At 46.4% G+C, this 21,865-nt stretch overlaps 1 protein-coding gene and 1 non-coding gene across 2 annotated transcripts in view; both read left to right on the forward strand.

Moving 5' to 3' along the window:
* USP10 (ubiquitin specific peptidase 10) overlaps positions 1 to 21,865 on the forward strand; it is a 63,206-nt gene that overhangs the window by 39,643 nt on the left and 1,698 nt on the right. The window contains exons 5-13 of the mRNA XM_019979364.2: positions 9,605 to 9,696; positions 10,202 to 10,311; positions 10,810 to 10,865; positions 11,099 to 11,202; positions 13,565 to 13,664; positions 14,442 to 14,619; positions 16,924 to 17,089; positions 18,455 to 18,599; positions 19,831 to 19,896. Of these exons, the coding sequence (XP_019834923.1) occupies positions 9,605 to 9,696; positions 10,202 to 10,311; positions 10,810 to 10,865; positions 11,099 to 11,202; positions 13,565 to 13,664; positions 14,442 to 14,619; positions 16,924 to 17,089; positions 18,455 to 18,599; positions 19,831 to 19,896 (1,017 nt within the window). The remainder of the gene's footprint in view (positions 1 to 9,604; positions 9,697 to 10,201; positions 10,312 to 10,809; positions 10,866 to 11,098; positions 11,203 to 13,564; positions 13,665 to 14,441; positions 14,620 to 16,923; positions 17,090 to 18,454; positions 18,600 to 19,830; positions 19,897 to 21,865) is intronic.
* Positions 2,658 to 2,729, forward strand: TRNAH-GUG (transfer RNA histidin (anticodon GUG)). Its single transcript has one exon. It is a non-coding gene; the product is annotated as a tRNA-His (tRNA).

Genomic DNA, 21,865 nt, shown 5'->3' on the forward strand with positions numbered 1-21,865 from the left:
AGTCGGGTGGGGAGGGATATCTATCTTACTTTTACGTTAAGTGGAAAACCCATGTCCGTTACCAGTCATTTGACAGATGACATTTCCACGTCTTGCCTTCTGACTAATTGTGCTCCCTTGTGTGACTAATGGGTAGTCCTGCCTGTGTTCCAGTTATTACGACCTCACGGTCGTAATCCCTGAGGATTCCACTCACTTAGGAGTTATTTCTTAGGATATAAGAAAGTACTTTTTTTTTTTTCTTTTTAATGCCTATTTTGGATTGAGTAAATGGATTTTATTCAATTTTAGCACACCAAGGCCAATTCTTGACTGGAAAAGAAAAACTGCAACAGTTTGGCCTGAAGTTAATATTTCATTTGATATGCTAAGGCTCACAAAGTAGGGCCAGTTCACAATAAAACTGTAAAGCCTCATGGCTTATGTTTCTAAAGTTAAGGTGGGAAGTCAGAAGCAGGAACGTGTGTGTTTTTACACATGCCTAAGAAACTGGGGCTGTTCTTCAGGATTCATTATCCAAGGAGTTTACCAGTAGCCAGTACTTCAGGTTCTTACCCCATTGGCCCAGTTAAAATGAACTGTCTTTTTTTTTTTAAGTTTATTGGCCGCACGGGTGTTAGTTGCTGCCTGAGACTTTTCTAGTTGCGGTGAGCAGGGGTTGCTCCCTAAATGTGGTGACTGTGCTGCTTATTTTGGTGGCTTCTCGTTGTGGAGCACAGGTTCTGTAGTGAGGGCCTGGTGGCTCAGACGGTGAAGCATGTGCCTGCAGTGAGGGAGAGCCAGGTTCGATCCCTGGTTTGCAGCGATCCCCTGGAGAAGGAAATGGCAACCTGCTCCAGTACTCTTGCCTGGAAAATTCCATGGATGAGGAGCCTGGTAGGCTACAGTCCCTGGGCTCACACAGTTGGACACGACTGAGCGACTTCACTTCCTTCCTTCCTTCCTTTCTTTTAGTAGTTGTGATGTATGAACTTAGCTGCCTCGAGGCTTGTGGAACCTTCCTGGATCGGGTATCAAACCCGTGTCCCCTGCGTTGGCAGGCAGATTCTTAACCACTAGATCACCAGGGAAGTTCTGAATTGTCTTTGTTTAGGCTTTAATGTTTGCTGGTTTAACATTTTGGCATACCTGACAGCATTTGGCACCAAACGATGAGGGTGAAAGCAGTAACGAGATGCAAAGTGTGCGCTCTCTTACGAATGGCCAGGATTGCAGCAAAGACAAAGCGCATCCTTCTGCTGAGAGTAAGATGACACCAAGCAATACTAGAACAAGTTTTTAAATAAGCATTTTATTACTTATACAAAATACAATATTTTGAGTAATCTAGGTGTTGGATTTCTCTTTAAATGAGAAGTTAATTGATAGATGTACCAGCATTTTGGACTTTTAAAACGAATAACTTTTAGGTTATTTGGGTGAATTTTTTACTGTAACTTTTTAAAACGTGTTCATTGCAAGGGAAAGCTGTAAGAGTCGGGAGAATAGTAACAGCCTTTGTGTAGATCATTAAACGTCATTCTTAACTTGTAGTGGGAGATGCATGGTCTGGTGCTTTTAAAAGCGGACATGCTGTTTAAACTCAGAGTGAAAGTGAAAGTCGCTCAGTCGTGTCCGACTCTTTGTGACCCCATGGACTATATATATAGTCCATGGAATTCTCCAGGCCAGAATACTGGAGTGGGTAGTCATTCCCTTCTCCAGGGGATCTTCCCAACCCCTGGATTGAACCCAGGTCTCCCACACTGCAGGCGGATTCTTTACCAGCTAAGCCACAAGGGAAGCCCTTAAAGTGAGAAGGCATTGTCATGTTTGTATTCCTAAAATTGCTTCACAAAGGGTGGTGGTGGTTTAGTTACTAAGTTGTGTCTGACTCTTTTGTGACCCCATGGACCGTAGCCCGCTAGGCTCTTCTGTCTATGGGATTTCCCAGACAAGAATACTGAAATTGATTGCTATTTCCTTCTCCAGCGGACCTTCCCAACCCAGGGATCGAATGAGGGAGTCCTGCATTGTAGGTGGTCGCCTGCATTGCAGGCAGATGCTTTATTTTTCAGCCACCGGGAAGCCCACTTCACAAGGAAAACCTCCATTCCTGGGAAATTCCCTCAATCTATTTAAAAGAAGAAAGAAAATATTCATTTTAAATGTTTTAAAGCGTTGTAGTCAAATAACTTTATTTTTATTTTATTTTATTTTTTTTTTTTTTTGTCAAATAACTTTAAATGTGGTTTGATACATAGTTTGCTGTGTATGTTAAAATCTAGTTGACTTGCTAAAATCTGACGGTAAACTGCTCTCTAGAACACTGTGAGGAAATTCCCTGGCGGTCTGGTGGCTAGCACTTTCACTGGGCCAGGGCCTAGTTTCAAGTCCTGGTTGGAAAACTTAAGATCCTGCAAGTGATGCGGCTCCTCCAAAAGAGAAATGGAACAGAGCGACACTGGGGGCTCTAAGTTATTTGTATTGGTGCAGAGCATTGCTACAGTCTAATCACTTTTGAATCGATGGTCCCCCATTACCTCCCCCCAAGATTTATGTTTTTAACCGTTTTTGATTAAGTCAGTTATAAAAATGTTTTCATTATCTGAGCAAAAGTGTGGTTCCTTTCAAAACGTTTCATTCTTTTGAGCCTGATTATTGAACCTTAGAGGGCTTCCCTGGTGGCTCAGATGGTAAAGCGACTGCCTGTGATGCAGGAGACCCGGGTTCAATCCCTGGGTCGGGAAGATCCTCTGGAGAAGGAAATGGCAATCCACTCCAGTATTCTTGCCTGGAAAATCCCATGGGTGGAGCCTGGTAGGCTACAGTCCATGGGGTTGCAAAGAGTCGAATACGACCGAGGGACTTCACTTCTTCATTGAACCTTAGAAATACAGAATGTAGGTGCTGAAAGTTTTCAGTATTTCTTGAAAAATAATGCAGTGATAGTCACACTGAGTAACTGTTGGAATCACACTGAGCTTAGGTAAAGTATAGATTGTTTAGAATTTTTTTCCCCCTTTGTCATATTCCCCTCCTGAGAGGTTTACCTTGTAAAAATGAAAAGGTATATTGAAGTGGTTGTAGGTCAGATCACTGCCACAGACGTAGCTTTAATGGTAGGCCCGCTTATTTTATTTTATTTTTTTTTTCCTTTAAGCAGCATTTAACTGTGTGAAATTCTAGCTCCATTAAAAGATCTGTTGATGTTGGCTGTCATAGAATTTGACTTGCATTAACGTCTCAGTGGTTCTGCTGAGAGAGTAATTTTTATGTGTATCATTTTATTTATTAAATTTGGGAAAGAAACAGGAGGGAACGGCAGTTTGTATAAGTTTATTCTCTTTTGAGTTCTTAGAAGGATATCAGTATCCACAGGCCAATTTTTGACCCCAGGGTCATTTATTTTGGGTGTCCGCATTTCTGGATCATCTGTCTGCCCTGTCATTATGTCTGTGCTTAATGAGTGCCAGGTAGTTTTGTATAACCACAAATGAAATGGAACTCAGATCAACTGTAAACAGAAAATAATAGTCATACACAGCATTTTGGAGTGAAATATAGCCAGATTTCAGTTACTCACAGTCTGTTTATCCATTACTGCATTGCATTCTGCTTTTACATTCTTTGGTGGCAGGGCCATCTTCATGGTGTCATTTGTCAACATTTTGTTCCTTTCGCCGTTTTTCTTAAGTGTAAACTCTGATTTAAGCAGGAAACGGAAGGGAAAAGCACTTCCCCAACCTGGTGGGAAGCATGGACCTGCACAGGAGGCCTGTAGAGGCTTGGAGAGGCTTCCGTGTTTCAGGAAGTGGTTTATGTCAGTCTGATAGGGAGTATATGCCATTTTTCAGTAGGAATAACTGAGTCAGGAGATGAGCAAAAGGAACCTGAAAATCTTAATTCTTATAGCTTGTATTGAAACTAAGTGAAACCTGAGGCACACACCCATGTTGAGAGTAAGTGTGACAGAAAAAAGCAGAGGGGACAGCCTCAGCTGGTGCTCCCTCCAGAGCCTGGAATGGAGCATACCCTGCTGAGTGATGAATGTTAAAATCTTCCTGGGCTTTTACTGGGGGTCACTTGTACTCTCCCAAACCTGAATTATATCAAATGCTTTCAGGTCACACACAGAGTTATTTTGTTCTTTATGTTTTGCTTTCAAAACTATGCACCAGTGTATTCTGTTTTAAAGGTGTGTAAATAATGGTGGCAAGGAGCGAGACCAGGCCAAATGCCCAAATAGGAGCAAGAATTCTAGTCTCAGAGAACTATGTAAAGTGAGGTCTTAGACCGCTGAAAAACATTCTGTTCTGCGGGGTATTGAGGCTCTAGTCATGCCATTTATTATGAATTTTGGTAAAACACACTTAATAGATGGTTTTACACTGTTTTGGACCTAAAAAACTGTCGCTGGAGAGAGCAATAAAATCACTACAAATTGGATCTGGTCAGAAAAATGAATTCCTGGATCTGTATTTATTTTAAGCAATATACCCCAATTGAGCTTTGCTTTGGTGGTTTATAAATCATATCTATATTTCTCCTGTCCTTGGGAAATACTTTCTCCCATGTTTTTCATTCTCTTCACATTCTCCCAAGTAGTCCAGGCAGTGACCATGCAGCAGGCCCTGAGTGGAGGAGGTCCACCACCTGTGTGCAGACTCACGTGGGTTGAGAGTTCAGTTCACGTCTGACTTGACAGGTGTATGTCCTTGCAGGTATTTCTGTTCTGTATCCTTTATAGACCTCCCTAAATGGGACTCCCTTTCCCACCATGAGAAAATGTAAGTTGATTTGTCGCCAGTGGGTAGTGGCACATTCTGATCACTTCACTGTCCTCCACCTAATTAGATAACCAGGATAGTGTGTGTTCTTCCACAGTGATGTAATGAGGAAGAAAACACTTGGAGAATGTTTTAAACAGTTAGGAAGATGACAGAAAGGCAGGTCAACAGCAGCAGAATGTCAACGACAAGCCAACTGTTGAGCCTTCAGAATCAGTGAAAGTTCTGTGCCTTGCATTTTCATGGATTTTAAATGGTAATATGACCTTTAGGTGCTGACTTTAGGAAAACAAAATTTGATGCATAAAATATGTAAGAATACTCATGGCTTGTGAACTTATACATTTGACAGTGTTAGTATTACCATTTGAGTTTATAAATCATTTCACTTGAGTGATTTGTGGTAAGGTATGTGGTTTACTATATATGTCTTGAATTGTAAGAAAGGCTATTAACCATTCAGTGTTTTTGCCTGTCAGCAGATTTCATAAAGTTGAACTTTAATTCAGGCATTTAATGTTTGAGCTATTACAGAGGTGGAAATAACGGTTTCAGTTTTGTATCTTCTGTGTGGTATGGAGTCAGTGCTGGCATTTTATGCCATTCCTGTAACACCATTCCTCCGCAGACCTGCCAACTCCTGTGGAAAAGATGGCTTGAAGAGAGCACCCTCCTAAAGTTACTGTCTAAACAGATCCAAGTAGTAAATTATACCAACAACAATGGATTGAAGAGAAGGCTTTTCAGGGGGAAACTTGTTACTATAGTCAACTTCTGATAATTTGCCCTGAAAGAAGGTAAAATAGATCACCAACGGTGATGACTTGGGACCATAAGTCAGATTTAAAGTTTCAACCCCAGGAAATACCCTGCTCTCTCTCTCTGGCTGCCCTTCCTTGTTTTGATTTTTTTGACCTCCATAATTACAGTGCTTATTGGACTTTAGCAAAATAGTAAACGGAAACAGTGATGTTCTTATAAAAGGAACTTAATTAAATAGTGGTTATACCAAAAAATTGAAAGCGATATTCATACTGGCTTGTCTGTAAATCGTGAATATTGACTTCTGGATTAGAGCAGTAACGTTCATTCATTTTAGGAGGATTCACTAAACAGGACCGGGACTGTTAGGATTAGCCTTGTCTTTGCGCCTGTGCTGTTTGGGCCGAGGAGAGGAGCAGCACGCGGCGGGCTCTGTCGGGTGTTAGCCTCTGGATCAGTGTGTGGCCATTGAAGTTGTTCCGGGGGAGAAACGCTCAATGCACAGTGTGTTATAAAACTGAACATTAAGAGGAAAATCTTAGACAGTAAGATATTTAATCTTAATTTTTTCTACAACCTTTCTTTCCTTTCAAAATGTGACTTTGTTAATGCACACACTCACAAAATAGTCAAAACTTTACTTTAAGGAATCGAAGTAAACATTTCCATTTGAAGAACTGAAAAGTGTTGGTCCTCCCAGACTTCATCCTTTAGTCCCCTTCCTTCTCTCTCACTTGTTTGAGCTCTTTATTTTCTGAGCAGGATTAGGACCCTCTATGAGGAGCTGACCGAGTGAGACATCATCCAGACCCTCCCCATTTCCCTGCAGGGGCCGTGCTGTCTGCCCCAGGTTACAGGGTAAATGAAGTGGTGGAATCGGGGGGCAGACCCTTGTTTCTGCTTGTCTTCCTGGATTCTTGCCCTTAGTCCACTTCTCTGTTGGAATTCCCACTCCTGCAGAGTTTCAAGGCTTCCCAGGTAGCTCAATGGTAAAGAATCTACCTGCAGTTGCAGGAGCCACAGGAGACATGGGTTTGATCCCTGGATTGGGAAGATTCCCTGGAGGAGGAAACGGCAACCCACTCCACCATTTTTACCTGGAAAACGGTCAGAAGAGTCTGGTGGGCTACAGTCCAGGGGGTCACAAAGAGTCAGGCGTGACTGAGTGACTAACACTTTTCACTTCAACTCCACAGGTCATTCCACACAAACTTGTGTGGAGTCATTTGCCATAATCCATAGCTATTAGTCTCCAGCTTACTTCATCCCATGTGGCTGGTGAACACTGTGTGCTATCCATGGTCCAGGTCAGCGAGTCACGATCGGCCTTGCCTTGAGGACTCGCCAAGGAACAGGATAGGAGAGGAACAGCTGGAGGCTCTTAGCAGAGAGAGCAGCAGGGGGAAGGAGGCGAGGAGACCTGATGGAGCCAATATGTGTCTGCTTGGAAGTTCTGTTAGTCAAGTAGTTGCGTCTGCCTGCGACCCCTTAGTTCTATTAACCTGCAGTTACTGAACAAACCACTAGGTGGTGCTAAGAGACTTAGCATTGGGGAAGAAAGAGTGAACCTTTTTTTTTTTCTTTTCTTTTTAACCTGCCTGCTCCTTAAAGTAAGCAACCCTGGGATTGGTTCAGGGGAAGGGTTGATGTAGAACTAAAGGTTCTGTCCAATCAGCACATGCCATTGTCCAGACAAATGTTGGAAAGGAATCAGCTAGTAGTCAATTTTAAATTGGCTGTGTTCACAGATTCCATAGGGCTGGGATGTTTCCACCTGCAGGTGTTCAGATTATTCTGGGCATGTAGCTCAGTGAGAAACATGAGAGGAGAGGCGTTTTCCAGCCTAGAGCAGTTAGTTCCTGACACTTTTTGCACCTGCTTCCCCTTTGAGAGTGGACTTGGCCTTGTCATAAATGATTATTTTTTAACCTGACAAAATACACATCCAAAGCACTTTTGACCATCTGTAAATGTATTTTTGAGGCCTGTAAAACAGTTGTGTGGAAGAGAAGTTTCAGATAAGGTCTTGCATTTATGTCCCCAGTCATTTGCTTTCTGTTTCCTTCAGTGTCTGTATGGAATGGGAACTGATGCTGTCAGGCCTGTCCCCCTCATAGCCCACCCCCACCTTGGGACACTTTGCTTCCAGCATCATCAGGGAAGTTGATAATGCTCTTTCATGTCCCCTCCCCACCGCTCCCGTAAAAGTCTGCCCTTCCCCTCCCTCCTGCCATCCCGGGATCTCCTGAGCCCCTGCTGTCCCTGTGTGTGTTTCCTCTCGGTGGAGGGCACCACACTCCGCTGGAGGGATTTCTTCTGGTGCCAATTGCTGTCACACGCCTCTTGTCTCCCTCCTCAGCCAGGCTTCCTGCCCCCAGTGCCCTCCACTCTCGCTTTCCCCTCCTGAGGCCCTCCAACTTCCGTCTGCCTCCACTGCTGAGTCCAGCTGCCCTGTCTTCCTCGATCACCGTGACGGTTTCTCCTCAGCCTGTCACTTGGGACGGGGGTGGTCCAGGGGCTCCATTCCCCACCCATTGCTCTCAGGATGTACAGCCCTGAGCTGCAGGGTCCCGTGTGTGAGTGAGTGGAGATGTGTCACTGGCTGGTCTGTGAGGGTCAGTGTACTGTTCAGTGGTGTCGTCCGGGCACCCTTATTCGAGCCTCTGAAACTCTCAAACTGAGCCCCTCATCTCGTCGTGGTCCCCCAGAGCCAGCAAAGAACCTGCTTGTCTCCGCGCACATCTCTGGGTGCAAGGCAGCCCGCTTAACTAGAGACATTTTCAAATTTCTGGTGCTGTTTGCTGTCGCACGCCCCGGCCACCCCTGGTTTCTCCAGTCTGTGGATCGGGTGGCACGTCCCCTCCCCTGCCCACCCTCACCCCCCCGCAGAGCCCGTACTGTGTCGTCCCTCCCCGCCTGGTCTGCAGGCTCTGACATGGCAGGGCCACCCCTCGGTTGTCTCTGGGCCTGCAGGTCCTGGTGCCCAGGCAAGGCTTAACCAGCAGCAGCATGGCATTTATCAGAGGTCCTTGTGTTCAGAAGTTGGTTTTGAGTTTTATGACTGTGCCCCATATGGAGAGCAGGGGTGAGGGGAGAGGACTTTGGCAAACTTAGTCTTAACTGAACAGATTCCATGGCCTCTCTTCTGAGTTGGTCATGTTTCACTTTTTAATAAATGGGAAAATTATTCTCTATGCTTCCTCAATTAGAGGACAGAGGGCATTTTATCCTCACAGGAGAGAGGGAGGAAGTGGGTGTGTTTGACATTAGAACCTTGCGAATTAATTTCTTCTTTTAATGCTTAAGTCTGGGACCTGCCAGTACAGCTGTGTGTTTAGAAAAGAAAGGCTTCTTTTGTTTTGAGTGTTGCCTTGGGGTGGGTGCTGATATCAAATTCGTGCTCCCTTGTTACTGTTACAAGTCACTGGAGGCAGTGTGGCTGCAGGTTATGAATTTTGGGTACTGACTGCACCTCCTGGCTCCTGTGAGGTCACAGCCAGGCGGGTTAATCTGGAGCCTCGGTTTCCTTTTGTTGAAAGGGGATGGTAGTGCTACCCTGGGATCTCTGAGGATTAAGCACAGTGAGTTAACACTGTGAGCTGGAACGCACTTCCCGAGAATAACTGTGGCTGTCACTGTTAAAGGATTTGTAATGGGACATGGGGGACCTTGTTATAAAGCATCTCTATTAAAAGCATAAAACATTCTTTTATTGCTATTTTAAGACTGGGGAAAAGTGATGTCAAAGATGAGTCTGAGGATAACAAAGCTTGCTCCAAGTCTCTTCCCTAATACTGTTAATACTGTTTTTTAAGCCTTTTCTGTTTCTCATTAAAACAGTTCTTGTGCTTCCTAGTTAATAAATGTCAGTGTTCAGGGAGGGGGGGCCAAATACCTTTGAAAATTCTAATCATTCAATAATTACATGATGAAGAGCTGAACCAAGCTTTGATGGAGCCTGCCTTCCCTGTGGGTGTGACTGTGCTCTGGAGTAGGCAGTCAGCTCCCAGAGCAGAGCAGGTGAATTGCTCCTGAGACGCTGTTAACACTTTGACTGTGCTCCCATCTTTCAGAGTTACTGGAGAATGTCACCCTGATTCACAAACCGGTGTCATTGCAACCCCGCGGGCTGATCAACAAAGGAAACTGGTGCTACATCAATGCTGTATCCTCCTCAGATGCTGTCCCCAAGGCTGGTCTCTGCAGCATCCTCTTCCCAGGGCACGTTTGACTTAGTTCAGCTTCTGTGGGGCGTCCACCCCATGTTTTGAATCCAAAACTTTGGTTCCTTATTGCTTATTAACTGGGTTATTTCTGACCGCCCCCACCCCCCCCCCCCCCAAAAAAAAGATGATGACTGTCAAAATCAAGCAAGTTTAGTTCTCTAAAATGGTCCTGAAAAAAAAAAGGGGGGGGTGTTCCTGAATAGTAGGGTAGAGTGACCACTTAAACTGGAAATGTGCTAATTAACTTAATCTAGGTTAAGATCTTGTTTATAAATTCCTTGGATATCACAAGGCAGTTATCTCGGGGATTATTTGGTTTGGTTCCTTTTGTGTTTACATATTTCAGTTGTTCAGTGTTCTTGGCTTATTTAGTTGTATATGCTCTTTCCACACTCTGGAGCATCAATTTAGTTTCCTTTACGCTTCCTCACTGCTGTTGTGTAGACACTGCAAGCCTTGGTGGCTTGCCCGCCGATGTATCACCTGATGAAGCTCATTCCTCTGTATTCGAAAGTGCAAAGGCCTTGTACGTCCACACCCATGATAGACAGCTTGTAAGTAAGCCGCTGAGAGCGGGTCAAGGAGTGGGCTCCCCACTCTAAGAATTAGATTCAGATAGCAAAGTTTTGGATTTCCTATAAACCAATCCTGTTCTTTTTTTTTTTTTTTTCTTAATTTACTGTTCATGATTTTGTATGGAAGTTAACCAGAAATGCAACTGTAGCATTGTTTTATCTGTGTTCTTTAGTGTCAGTTGAATAAATTTTAATGTTTAGTAATTTGTATCACTTAAAAAAGATTTAAGAACTCACTAGCCTTTGTAGCATTGGTTAACTAAAGTTTGCTATCTTCATACAAGCTAATACTCTACTTAGCCATCAGGTCTCTTTAGTGATAGTATGTCTTTTTTGAAAAACGTGCTGACTAAATTCATTCATGTCTTCTATTTTTGCTTTATATATCTAAACTGTCGTTATTTACACAATATAAATTATGACATTGATGTTGACGTTGAAAAAAAGTGTACTAAACATTTTCTCCCCCATGTTTAGTGTTCGGCTAATGAATGAGTTTACTAATATGCCAGTACCTCCAAAACCCAGACAAGGTGAGTGGAAACAAGGGCTTCTTATACCATTACCTATGGGGAACTATGAAGTCAGATGACTGAGACTGAGAAATTCAGTCTTGCTGGGAAAACAATGTCTTTTTACACGCAGGTTGGTACACCTAAGCTCTTCTTAAGTTTGGGTGGCAGTGGGGGGAATTTTGGTGATCATGCTTTTTGTCATTTCAAGACTTTGTTGGGTTGTGAAAATCTGTGTCCTGTTTCTGTTGCAGCTCTTGGGGATAAAATCGTGAGGGATATCCGCCCCGGAGCTGCCTTTGAACCCACGTATATTTATAGACTCCTGACAGTGATCAAGTCGAGCCTGTCTGAGAAGGTGGGAACTGACGTTCCATAGCGGGCGTGACGCTCGTGCCACACCAGTTGTGTGTTCGCTGCTTGCCCTCTGCTTTCAAGTGTGTGATGAAGCGGGGTTCCGTGGATCTGGGCTTGCTCTGGAGGCAGTTGCTAGGATGGGTTAGAATATGGAGTGACAGTCATGGGGGTCAGACAACTCGTGTATCATTTACTGTGACCACTACTGCTGTGTGTTCGTTCCGTAGATTAACTTACTTCCCCTTGTGAAGGTAGGTAGTGTGATAATTGTTTGCTTGTTACATTTGAGGAAAGTGAAGTCACTGTCCAGGGTCCCAGCTAGGAAGTGGTGGAGCCTGGCAGCCAAGCCAGCTCCTTGCCCTCTGAGGGACTGCCGTGCTGCTGCGGGGCCGGGGGCCCTGAGCCACGCCAGCATTTGGGAGGGCTGCCATCTTCCTCATGCTCCTGCTGCAGCAGCTCCTGGGCCTGTGACTTTCTGACAACCTACAATTTTAATCATACACTGTACTGCTGAAGGCATGGGGCTCAAGGCCCTGGAGGTCTTGTCCAGGGCCCTGACATGTGGCCTTGAAAGGAAATCGGAGCACCCATAGCACAGTGAACTGGAGCATTTCTTTCCTCCCTGATAGAGTTTGTGATAAGTCAAGATGAGCAATGAAATGATGGTCAGGGAAATGCTTTAGGAAACAGTGCAGGAAATTCTGTTAAGACTGAGTGAAATAATATTGTTTGAAACCCTGTGGTTTGTAACAAGAGTAGATACTCCGGGCAGTCCAGCAGGATACTACCAGGGGTTCTTCTGTGCTCTCAGTGGAGCCTTGAATGTTAAGTTCGGAATTTAGGGATGTTTCTGTGTTGGAAATGTACACATGGAGTCAGTGTGCCCTCTGCTCTCAAGGAGCTCATCCTCCGGTAAGGGAGTTAGATCGATAATTTAAGAAAACAGGCAAGACAAGCTCTGAGGTAGATGCGTGTCCAGATGCTTTAAAAGCCATAGGATGCCAGGGGGGCAGAGGTAAAGCCGGGGGCTTCCCGTCGCTGAGCAGCGCTGCCATCCTGTGGCTGTTACATCACTGTTGGCTTGTTGGGGTCCCTGTGAGACCCCAACCTCAGGGTTGGTGCTTAGCTGGAAGATCTCACAGGACTCTGGAGCTGGTCCTTCAGTGGGTTCAGCAGAGCCTGAGGACTCAGGCAGTGTCTGCAGGAACTCCTGAGATTCCCGTTCGGGTGTAGCCACACAGTCCTCACTCAGGTCCTCCCACGCCACACTGGGACAGCGTGTGGGGTGTGGTCCGCCCTGGACGCCCCTTGGAGTCTCAGTGTTCAGGGATTGTGTTAGGGGCCAGTCACATAGGCACTGGCTGCCTTGCACAGACCAAAATTCCAGGCTCCCAGAAGGAAAGCCAGCACTCAGGAGAAACCACGCTGTGCACGATTTGGGCACGTTCCCTTCCTAGTTCCTGGAATGGTGGGAGCCCTCCCGAAACCCAAGTTCCCAGATGCCAGCTGAGGCCCAGCCCAGCGAGCAGCCCTTTCCCAGCACTGTTAGCTCTTCTCTGTGTCTTGGGCTGTGCCAGCCTCTGCCGTTTCCCACAGACACACACCAGAAGCCCCCGTCCACAGCTCCAGTTACATGAGAGTAAGCAGATCTGCTCAGAGACCACAAGCAGAAGAGCTTGCAGATCCCTGAAACACGCACATGGTTATGCTCCAAAGAGTGAAGTGTGAAGCGATCATGATAAATTACATAATCAGATGAAACCATGTGAGATGATACCTCATCTCATGTCTCTGTATGACGGTCTTGTGTGATTCATCTACCACTGATATACTGATGTGTGAAACAGGCAGCTGAGTCTTTAAATGAGCAGTTTTTCACATATAACATCTTTTCTACCTTGGCTGCCCATTGTCAAAAGTGGAAGGAGACATACAGGGGCTGTTTATTTTACAGCTTATAGCTACAGTGTGCATGGTGACCCCTGGGGTTGTACAGTGGGGTGGCCTAGACATTGAGTTCATGTTTTTATTTCATTTTAATAAAAAAGAAACTTTTAAAATAACTTATCATGAAGGTAGTATCTATCTATTTTAGGAAATTTCAGAAATACAGAAAAGCAAAAATGAAAAAGACAAAACACCCTTTTTATTGCTTAGAGATAAATGTTTAATCTCCCTCCCTCTCCTCTCCTTTACCATCTTAATTGTCAAGAAAAAATCCATATGGTTTTGGGGAAACTCTTTATGTTAAATCTTATTGAACATTCAGGAGAAGGCTAGTTTGTATATGCAGATAATATACTCTGTGCAGGCCTTGGAGAGTAATCTGTTAAAATTAACATGATCCTATTTGACCTTCTCAGGGTCGACAAGAAGATGCCGAAGAGTACTTAGGCTTCATTCTAAATGGACTCCATGAGGAAATGCTGAACCTAAAGAAGCTTCTCTCACCAAATAATGATAGTAGGTTTCAGTGTGTTTACTACAGAAGTGTTTAGAACATTTTTTTAAGAATCTTTCTTAAACAGATGCTATATATAATCTTCATATAATAAGTTGCCTTCCCCACAACATTCACCCACCCTTCAAGAATCACTTGTTTGCTCATTAAGGAAGGTAACTAATTACTTTTACATTGCTTATTATGTACCACTGAGAATGTTGTATTTTGTATATTCAAGAATTTGTCCAGAACCTTTGCTTTTTCCCCTACAACTTGTAATTGAGAAAATGGTTAAACATGGAGAAAAGCTGAAAGAATAGTTTGGTGATCACCTGTATGACTGGTGGAGTCTGCAGTGGTTACCACACTGTCCTTACTAATCTGTGTCTATCCCCATTCCCCACCAGAGGAGTTTTTCCCCTGAAAGTGATTCAAAATCAAGTTACAGATGGTGGTTTAGTTCACTTCTGGTAAAGCACGCATCCCCTGAGGTAGGGGTGACTTTCCTGGTACCCTGAGTCCCCTCGCAAGTGAAGGAGCCTGACTGCGATAACGCGGCAGAGTGTGCTTCCCCATCCACGTGCGGCCCCGGGTGTCCCCTGGTGTCATCCATCCCTGGCCAGACCAGCAGCACACGGGGGCATCACACCATTGCATTTGTCCCCAGTGTACCACCCTGAGTTCACTCTGACGCTGCAGTTGACAGATCTGTGTAGGTGGCTCATGTAAAACCTTCTTTTATTTTTGTTCTTTGTGTAAATGTGTATAGTAGCCTAAGCAGATGGTCTGCTTTTCAGAACTTACTATTTCCAATGGACCCAAAAGCCACTCAGTGAATGAAGATGAGCAGGAAGAACCAGGAGAAGGAAGTGAGGACGAATGGGAGCAAGTGGGTCCCCGAAACAAGACCTCAGTCACTCGCCAGGCGGACTTTGTTCAGACCCCCATCACTGGCATTTTTGGTGGACACATCAGGTTTTACGCTTTTCTTTTTCAAAAGTACTTATTTATTTGGCTGAGCTGGGTCTTATTTGTGGCATGTAGGAACTTCCATCTTTAGTAGCAGCATGTGGGATCTAGTCCCTGACCAAGGACCAAACCCAGGCTCCCCGCATTGGGAGTGTGGAGTTTTAGCCACTGGACCGCTGCAGAAATCCCGGTTTTATGCTTTTTCTGGAATAATTTAGCGTTTGCATTTTTTTAGGGTTTTGCCATTTTGCTGGAGGGGGTGGTGTAAGATTTGTCCTAAGAAACTTTGGACAGGATGCTTTGCCTCTGCACTGTGTGCCTGCTCTGTTCTTGGGCCTCCTGACACCTTGCTGGCCCCACAGGACCCATGGTGGCACTCCTGCGGAAGGCACTACCCCACCGGTCTGCCAGTGGCTCCTGGCCCCCAGCCCCCTCAACCCTGAACACACTTGACATTCCCTCTGTTAGCTGCTCACAGCCTGGAAGGAAGAGAAAGACAAGTTAATGGAAATACATGTTTTGTTAAGACATTCATGTATCTGATTGGAGGGGTTTTAGGCCCTGGAGCCAGCTGAGCTGGTAAGTTGAGGGTGAAGCTTTTTACATTGAGGAAGACGGGTGGCACCTCCTTGCCACAGCGCCCTCAGGCCAGCTGCCCTTTGCTCATTCACGAAGTCCTAGAAGGAAAGTTTTTGCTTATTCAGTTATGTTGGAGCTGTTCAGTACCACGTGATGTGGAGTTCAGTAGAACTTGCGCTGACTCCAAGGATCTCCTTGCTCCTCCAGAGTCCTCAGGGACCTCATTACAGTTCAGTCGTCTTCTGAAGGCCCTAGCTTCGCCTTCAGGAGTGTGTGTTTTTTTTTTTTTTTAAAGTGAGGCTCTTAGCTTTCCGTTGTCCTAAATCAAGAAGTAATGCCCTTATCAAGGCATTGGGGAAGTTCGGTCCCTCTGCTAAAACAGCTTAGGTCGAGTGCCTTTTAGCAGGCTGATGAGAACCTCATCAGCTGACGATCAGGCCTCCCGGACTGGTCTCTCGACCTTGAACGTGTGGTTCCTGTGCCCTCACTGTGGACTGGACTCTGCAGGCCCCTTCCTATTTTGGAGTCTGTTGTGTCAGTCTCCAACTGAAAGGTTTTCTCCTAAAATCCACCCCCTTCTGGGAGCTTTTCAGTTTCCCAAGGAGACCAACACCTTTCTCCACCTTTCCCACCCTCTTGATAGAGTCCAGGCCTGTTACGCTTTGGGACCAAGGGAACAGCCGCTGCTCTCCGGGCTGCCTCCTCACGGGGGCCTGGAGGTGCTGCCGTGCTGTGTGTCGGGGAAGCAGCGAGAGAGAAGAAAACCGTGGCAGGAAGCTGCTGACTTGCCCTTCACAGCAGTTCCTCATGAAGTCTAACCACCGTCCACCCCTTAATTTCTGTGTAAACTAGGGAACTTGTGCTGCAGAGTCAGAGTTCCGTGTTGAGCTCCTTGCTGAGGCTCGATGAGACATGGGCCCAGCACACACTTTTACTCAAAAAAACTTAGACAAAGGAAAATGAAATGGAAAACCAGCTAAGGAAGCAAGGCTGAGCTGTGGCCGCCTCCCTGTCACACACATCTTGCTCTCCTTCCTTTGTGGAGTCATTTTCAGGGGCGAATGCTACCCAAGACATTCTGTGTACCTTGGAGTTCACTCTTATTAAAACAGCCTGCAGGGACTTGCCTGCTGGTGCAGTGGATAAGAATCCGCCTGCCAATGCAGGGGACACCAGTTCAGTCCATAATCTGGGAAGATTCCACATGTCCCAGAGCAACTAAGCCCGAGCGCCACGCCTCTGAGCCTACGCTCTAGAGCCCGTGCTCAGCAAAGAAGAGTAGCCCCTGCTTGCTACAACTAGAGAAAGCCCGCGCAGAGCAGCAAAGACCCAGCACAGCCAAAAATAATAAAAATTTAAAAATCAATCAATCAATCAATAAAACAGCCTGCGAGACTTTGAGAGGATACAAAAAGAGCCAGCGTTTTGACTGTGGCAAGATCGTCACCTTTGCTAACTGGTGCATTAAATAAAGTGGAGAAGGCCTTTGGAAGCCTTCCAAATTTCCACCTGGTGGATTGAGTTGCTAGAAATTCTTTCGAGGTGGTATTGAGCAGAGTTATATTAAAATTCAGCATAGTTTTGGCATTTCTGTCCTCTCCTGTCACCTGACAGAGATGCTGGAAAATCTTGCTTGTGGCACCATAATCTCGTTTGTTTTTCCTGTCCTGCTGCATAACCTTGGGGAGCGGGAAGGCGGGCTCTTAGGTGCGCTGTGCTCTCCACCCCCAGGTCTGTGGTTTACCAGCAGAGTTCAAAAGAGTCTGCCACCCTGCAGCCGTTCTTCACCCTGCAGCTGGACATCCAGTCCGACAAGATACGCACCGTGCAGGATGCGCTGGAGAGCCTGGTGGCCAGAGAGTCTGTCCAGGGTTACACCACCAAAACCAGACAAGAGGTGTGATCGCTGTCTGTCTGGGACATTTGTCCTGGGGCTCTCCGTGGGGCGATGGGGGGAGCACGGATCTGGAATGAGGAAAAGTGGGTTTCAGCTCTGCTCCTCAGATCAGTTGTTGAACATGTTTTGCACTGAAAGCTTCTACGTGTGAGAATGAAATGGCTGAAACATCATGGTCTCTGGTGCTGACTGTGGAACTGTGGTCAGGTTTTTATTCATTCACCATTCGTATAGTGTGTGAGACACTCGACTCTAGATGCTCCATGGGAATGTAGAGATGGCAGGGCCATTTCCACCCTTGGGATCTCTGTCTGAATGGAAGGACAGGCGAGAAGGCATCTGGAAACCAAAAAAAGCCGGGGCGGTGGCCACTAGGCTTGCTTCCCCAAAGCCTGACCCCCGTCATACACCTTCAGCCAGACAGGTGGGCACTTCTCCGGAGGTTTGCTGGGTGTTTTTTCTGTGCTGCTGTCTTTTGGATTGTGACTTGAACAAGTAATTTCTACCGAAACTATTCTCCATAGAAACATAGGAAGCATCAACACGTTTGAAATTACAGAGAACAGTACATAAAGAGGTTAAATTTGCTTCTGAAGATCCATTTTAATAAGAAGCAGCATTCAGTAGACTTTTGAAAGTGCTTAAGGGGCATTTCCGGAGAAGGCAATGGCAACCCACTCCAGTACTCTTGCCTGGAAAATCCCATGGACAGAGGAGCCTGGTAGGCTGCAGTCCATGGGTCACTAGGAGTCGGACACGACTGAGCGACTTCACTTTCACTTTTCACTTTCATGCATTGGAGAAGGAAATGGCAACCCACTCCAGTATTCTTGCCTGGAGAATCCCAGGGATGGGGGAGCCTGGTGGACTGCCATCTATAGGGTCGCACAGAGTCGGACATGACTGAAGCAACTTAGCAACAGCAAGGGGCATTTCAAATGGATAAAACTGGAACTGTTATAAAACCAGTGGTTAGACCAAACAGCTTTAAGGTCATTTAAAGCATCTAATGCAAGAAACACATTGGGCTCAGCTTTCTCTGTATTTTGAGAATTACTAAAAAATGAGTCAATACGTATGTAATTTAAGGTATTACTAAGTTAGCCTTTGGATTTTTATGCCAGTTTAATGCCCTAGGACAAAAGTTCTTAACTTGGCCTAGGGCCCCGAGCTGCGTCTGTAGGGTTGTCAGCATGTACTGAAGGAGGTCGGTGGCGCTCAGAAAGAGCCCACTGGATTCTCTAAAGATGTGTGCCTCAGGAAGGTGTGAGATGCGCCGCCCCGGAACGCTGAGTCCTGGTGTGGGCGGTGGCCCCAGGTCTGCCTCTCGAAGTGAGACGGCGTGTCTGCTGTGCTCTGTCTCAGGTGGAGATCAGTCGGAGAGTGACCCTGGAAAAGCTCCCTCCTGTGCTCGTGCTGCACCTCAAACGGTTTGTCTATGAGAAGACCGGTGGCTGTCAGAAGCTCATCAAAAATATCGAATATCCTGTGGACTTGGAAATTAGTAAAGGTAACAGCTGTGTAAGGCAAAAGTGTTAATGGCGACGCTCTGGTGATGCTGGAAACTAGCCAGCTTCTTGAAGCTTAAGCTTTTCCATCCCCTGTCAGGATTCAGAAGGGCTCGCTCCTGATTTTTTTTGTTTTACTTTTCTTGACTCCTTAATAGAGTTTTAGGTTAAAATTCTCACAAAAATGGCTTTTTAAAGACGAAGTGAAAAAATGAATAAACCATATGAACATATTACTAGGTGAGAAAAATACTAAAATATATAAAAACTTTATGGATCAGTGGTAATAAATACTTCTCCTTACACCGAATATTAGTAACTGTGGGAGCAGCCTGCTTAATTGGGCTTTCTAGAGGATGGGGAACGTTGCCCTCTGGCACCAGTGGCCCTGCTCAGAGCTGCGGCCCAGCCCCAGGTCTCCGCCAGGTCACTGGGGCTCCAGCTTGGGCACTTGGTGGTCCAAGCACCCCATTGTCCTGCTAAGAGTGAGCTTGACGGAAAACTTCCCTAGAAAACTTCAGAATTTAAGAGAGATGTTATGTGTGAAACTGCAGTTCCCTCAGGAGCATAACAAACTAGAGGTGATGCTCAGAGTGTCCAGGTGCCTGGAGACAGAGGACATGGGTGCAGTCCAGGGTGGGCTCCTGGAGGACCGGGCCTGCCGTCCTCCTCCCCTGCCTCCCCACACCACCCGGCCCTGCAACCTGCCGGGCAGCAGGACCTGCGGGCAGCGGGCCTCATGCTCCCTCTCGCTCCAGTGGGCTCTGCTCTCAGCCCTGTTCTCAGGAGTGGCCGTCTTCTGCCTGTAGGTGTGCTCCCAGTGCCAGTTCACAGGCTGCTTGAGGACCAGAGAGGGGAAGAAATGTCAACCGAAAATCATCTTACTGTTTGTTCGAGTTTTGTGATCTGGCGCACGTGGATAATGTTTCCCATCTTAGGCTTTCCAGGGCTGCTTTGTTTTTATCTTGCTTTTCCACTTTTTAGAATCTCTGTTTGTAAGGAGTTTCTAGCATGAACTTGAGGCTCACTGCCCATCCCCTGATGTGTGGGTTCTGGTGACGTGATTACTGCCTCTCTGCTCAGTTGTCTGCAGACGAAGGGCTGGAGTGCTGGCGGGTCTCCCTGGTCCACAGGGTGGTGACTTGAATGGAGGCCGCCATCTGCCCCCTTTTTCTGAGACCCTGGTATGTCAGCCCTTTTATAGATTGAAATTGTTGATATTTTGTTTTTCAGAACTGCTCTCTCCAGGGGTTAAAAATAAGAACTTTAAATGCCACAGAACCTATAGGCTGTTTGCAGGTAAGTAAACTTTGTACGACATGATACTTCCCTATTAAAGCGATGATTAAAAGGTTTTATACACAGGCACATATACACAGGCACAATTTTATATTGTTATAATACCGTTTAATGTAGAGAAAAATTGTTGGTATCCCTGTGGGCTTTATTAGTCTGTAAATCATTTGAAAATGTGTGTTTTACCTAAAATTTGGTGTGTTTGCAATTTGACAGAATGTCTTCCTGGCTCGCTCTAAAGCTCAATCCAGTGTACGGCCTCATTTCACATGATGTTTCTGTCTTGGAGCCAGAGGAGTGAGGTTGTCAGGCTGGGAACCCTCCCTACTGGGGATGGGGTGCCCATGGCCAATTGTGTTGGTTTTTTTGGCCATTTTTATTAGACTTTTCTAGCTTCTCTCCCACCCCCCTTTTGTGTTGCCTTCTGTGAGCCTGTTTGTAATGACTGTTATTTATTGGCCCTCACCAGTTCATTGACCTTTCCACCAGATACTTCTTATGTAGAACCCCATTTAGTCCTTAACAGTTTCCTGAGAGGAACGCAGTGCTGTCCCCATTTTGTAGAAGAACACACTGAAGCTGTGGAGGAGCACTCACTGCTCCGTGCCCTTTCGTGGCAGAGTAGAGCTTCGCACTCTTGCCCTGGGTCCGCCCCCAGTGCTCGGAATGTGGGTGTGGGCGGTGGGTGGTTCAGGGGCCCTGTGAGAACATGTTGGGCCCAGTCAGCCTTTTCTTCCCAGTGGGTCCTGCTCCCTCTGACTTGTTCTTCTCCCCAAGGTGGCTCATCACAGCCTGGCCCCAGCCTGCTGGGAGCTGGTGGGCACTGCCTTCCCCCGGCCTGCTGTGGGCTGGACGCTTGGCCTCTCTGTGGCCTGCCTGTGAGAACAGAGGCCCCCAGGGTGCAGCCTGGCCTCTGAGGTTTGTCACTGAGGTCCCAGGGCACGAACATGTTTCTCTAAGTCCCCCTGTAGCTCTCCCTTGGAGTCCTTGCAGAGTGGGTGATGTCACAGGCAGGATTAGGAGGTCGCGTCTCTTGGTCAAGGGGACCATGGTGAGAGCATGGACTCCACCTGCCTGCACCCCTGAGTCCCCATCGTGAGCCTTCTGACCTCAGAAGTAAGGTCACTGGATGGGTTGCAATTCTCTGTACAATGTGAGTAAAGAGGTACTTATTTAAAGATGGTTTTGACTGTGGGACAAAGAAAACGAGTTAGTACAGTGCATAAGCTTTTGAAAATCTCTGGTTCTCGGCTCTGCTTCTATGACAGTGAGCTTGCTGGGTATCCATGATACGTCACCACGTTAGCTATGGGGTTACTGTTTAAGAAGTCCGAATACAGGTAGAGGCTTCTCTTCTGAATATTTAGAATGAAGTGTCTCAAAGGAAATGCAAATCAGTTAAATCCACAGGTCCTTTCAGTCCCAGTGACCTGGTCACTGAAAAAAAAAAGGCCCATAACTCTTTCCCAAGTCAGGTAGGCCTTAGAGGTAAAGTGTGGCAACCTCTCCATTGGGAGCCTGCAGGACAGGATGAAGCCGCCTCCTGGTGTTGGTTCCTTGGCTGGTTTCCCACCTGATGGCCCTACAGTCTTGCTCTCCTCGTGTGACCAGTCACGTTCGTCACTGGTGGGCCAGTGCCCCGTGCCCTCTGAGCCCCAGCAGAGCCCAGCTCTGACCAGCCCAGGTCCCTGGCTCAGGGTGGGTTCGGGTCTCCTTATGAGGGGAGAGTGCACTGACATTCAGGTGTATTTATTGCTGAATTTCATGCCAGATTGTGCCTCTCTGCCTGAGAGACTGTCCTTCATGCCACTCACGGTAGCACATAGCTCCCCCTGGCCGCACTGCCGTCCCCTTCTCAGAATGTCACCAGAGGCTGCTTCCTTCACGCAGGCTGGGTCTGCTGCTGGGCAGGACATTCCTGGGCCCTCCTTTTCATGGAAGTGGGCAGTGCCTTTCCGAAGAAAAATAGCAG

Source organism: Bos indicus, chromosome 18, assembly GCF_029378745.1.
Source record: "Bos indicus isolate NIAB-ARS_2022 breed Sahiwal x Tharparkar chromosome 18, NIAB-ARS_B.indTharparkar_mat_pri_1.0, whole genome shotgun sequence".
In the NCBI taxonomy this organism is placed as follows: Eukaryota; Metazoa; Chordata; class Mammalia; order Artiodactyla; family Bovidae; genus Bos; species Bos indicus.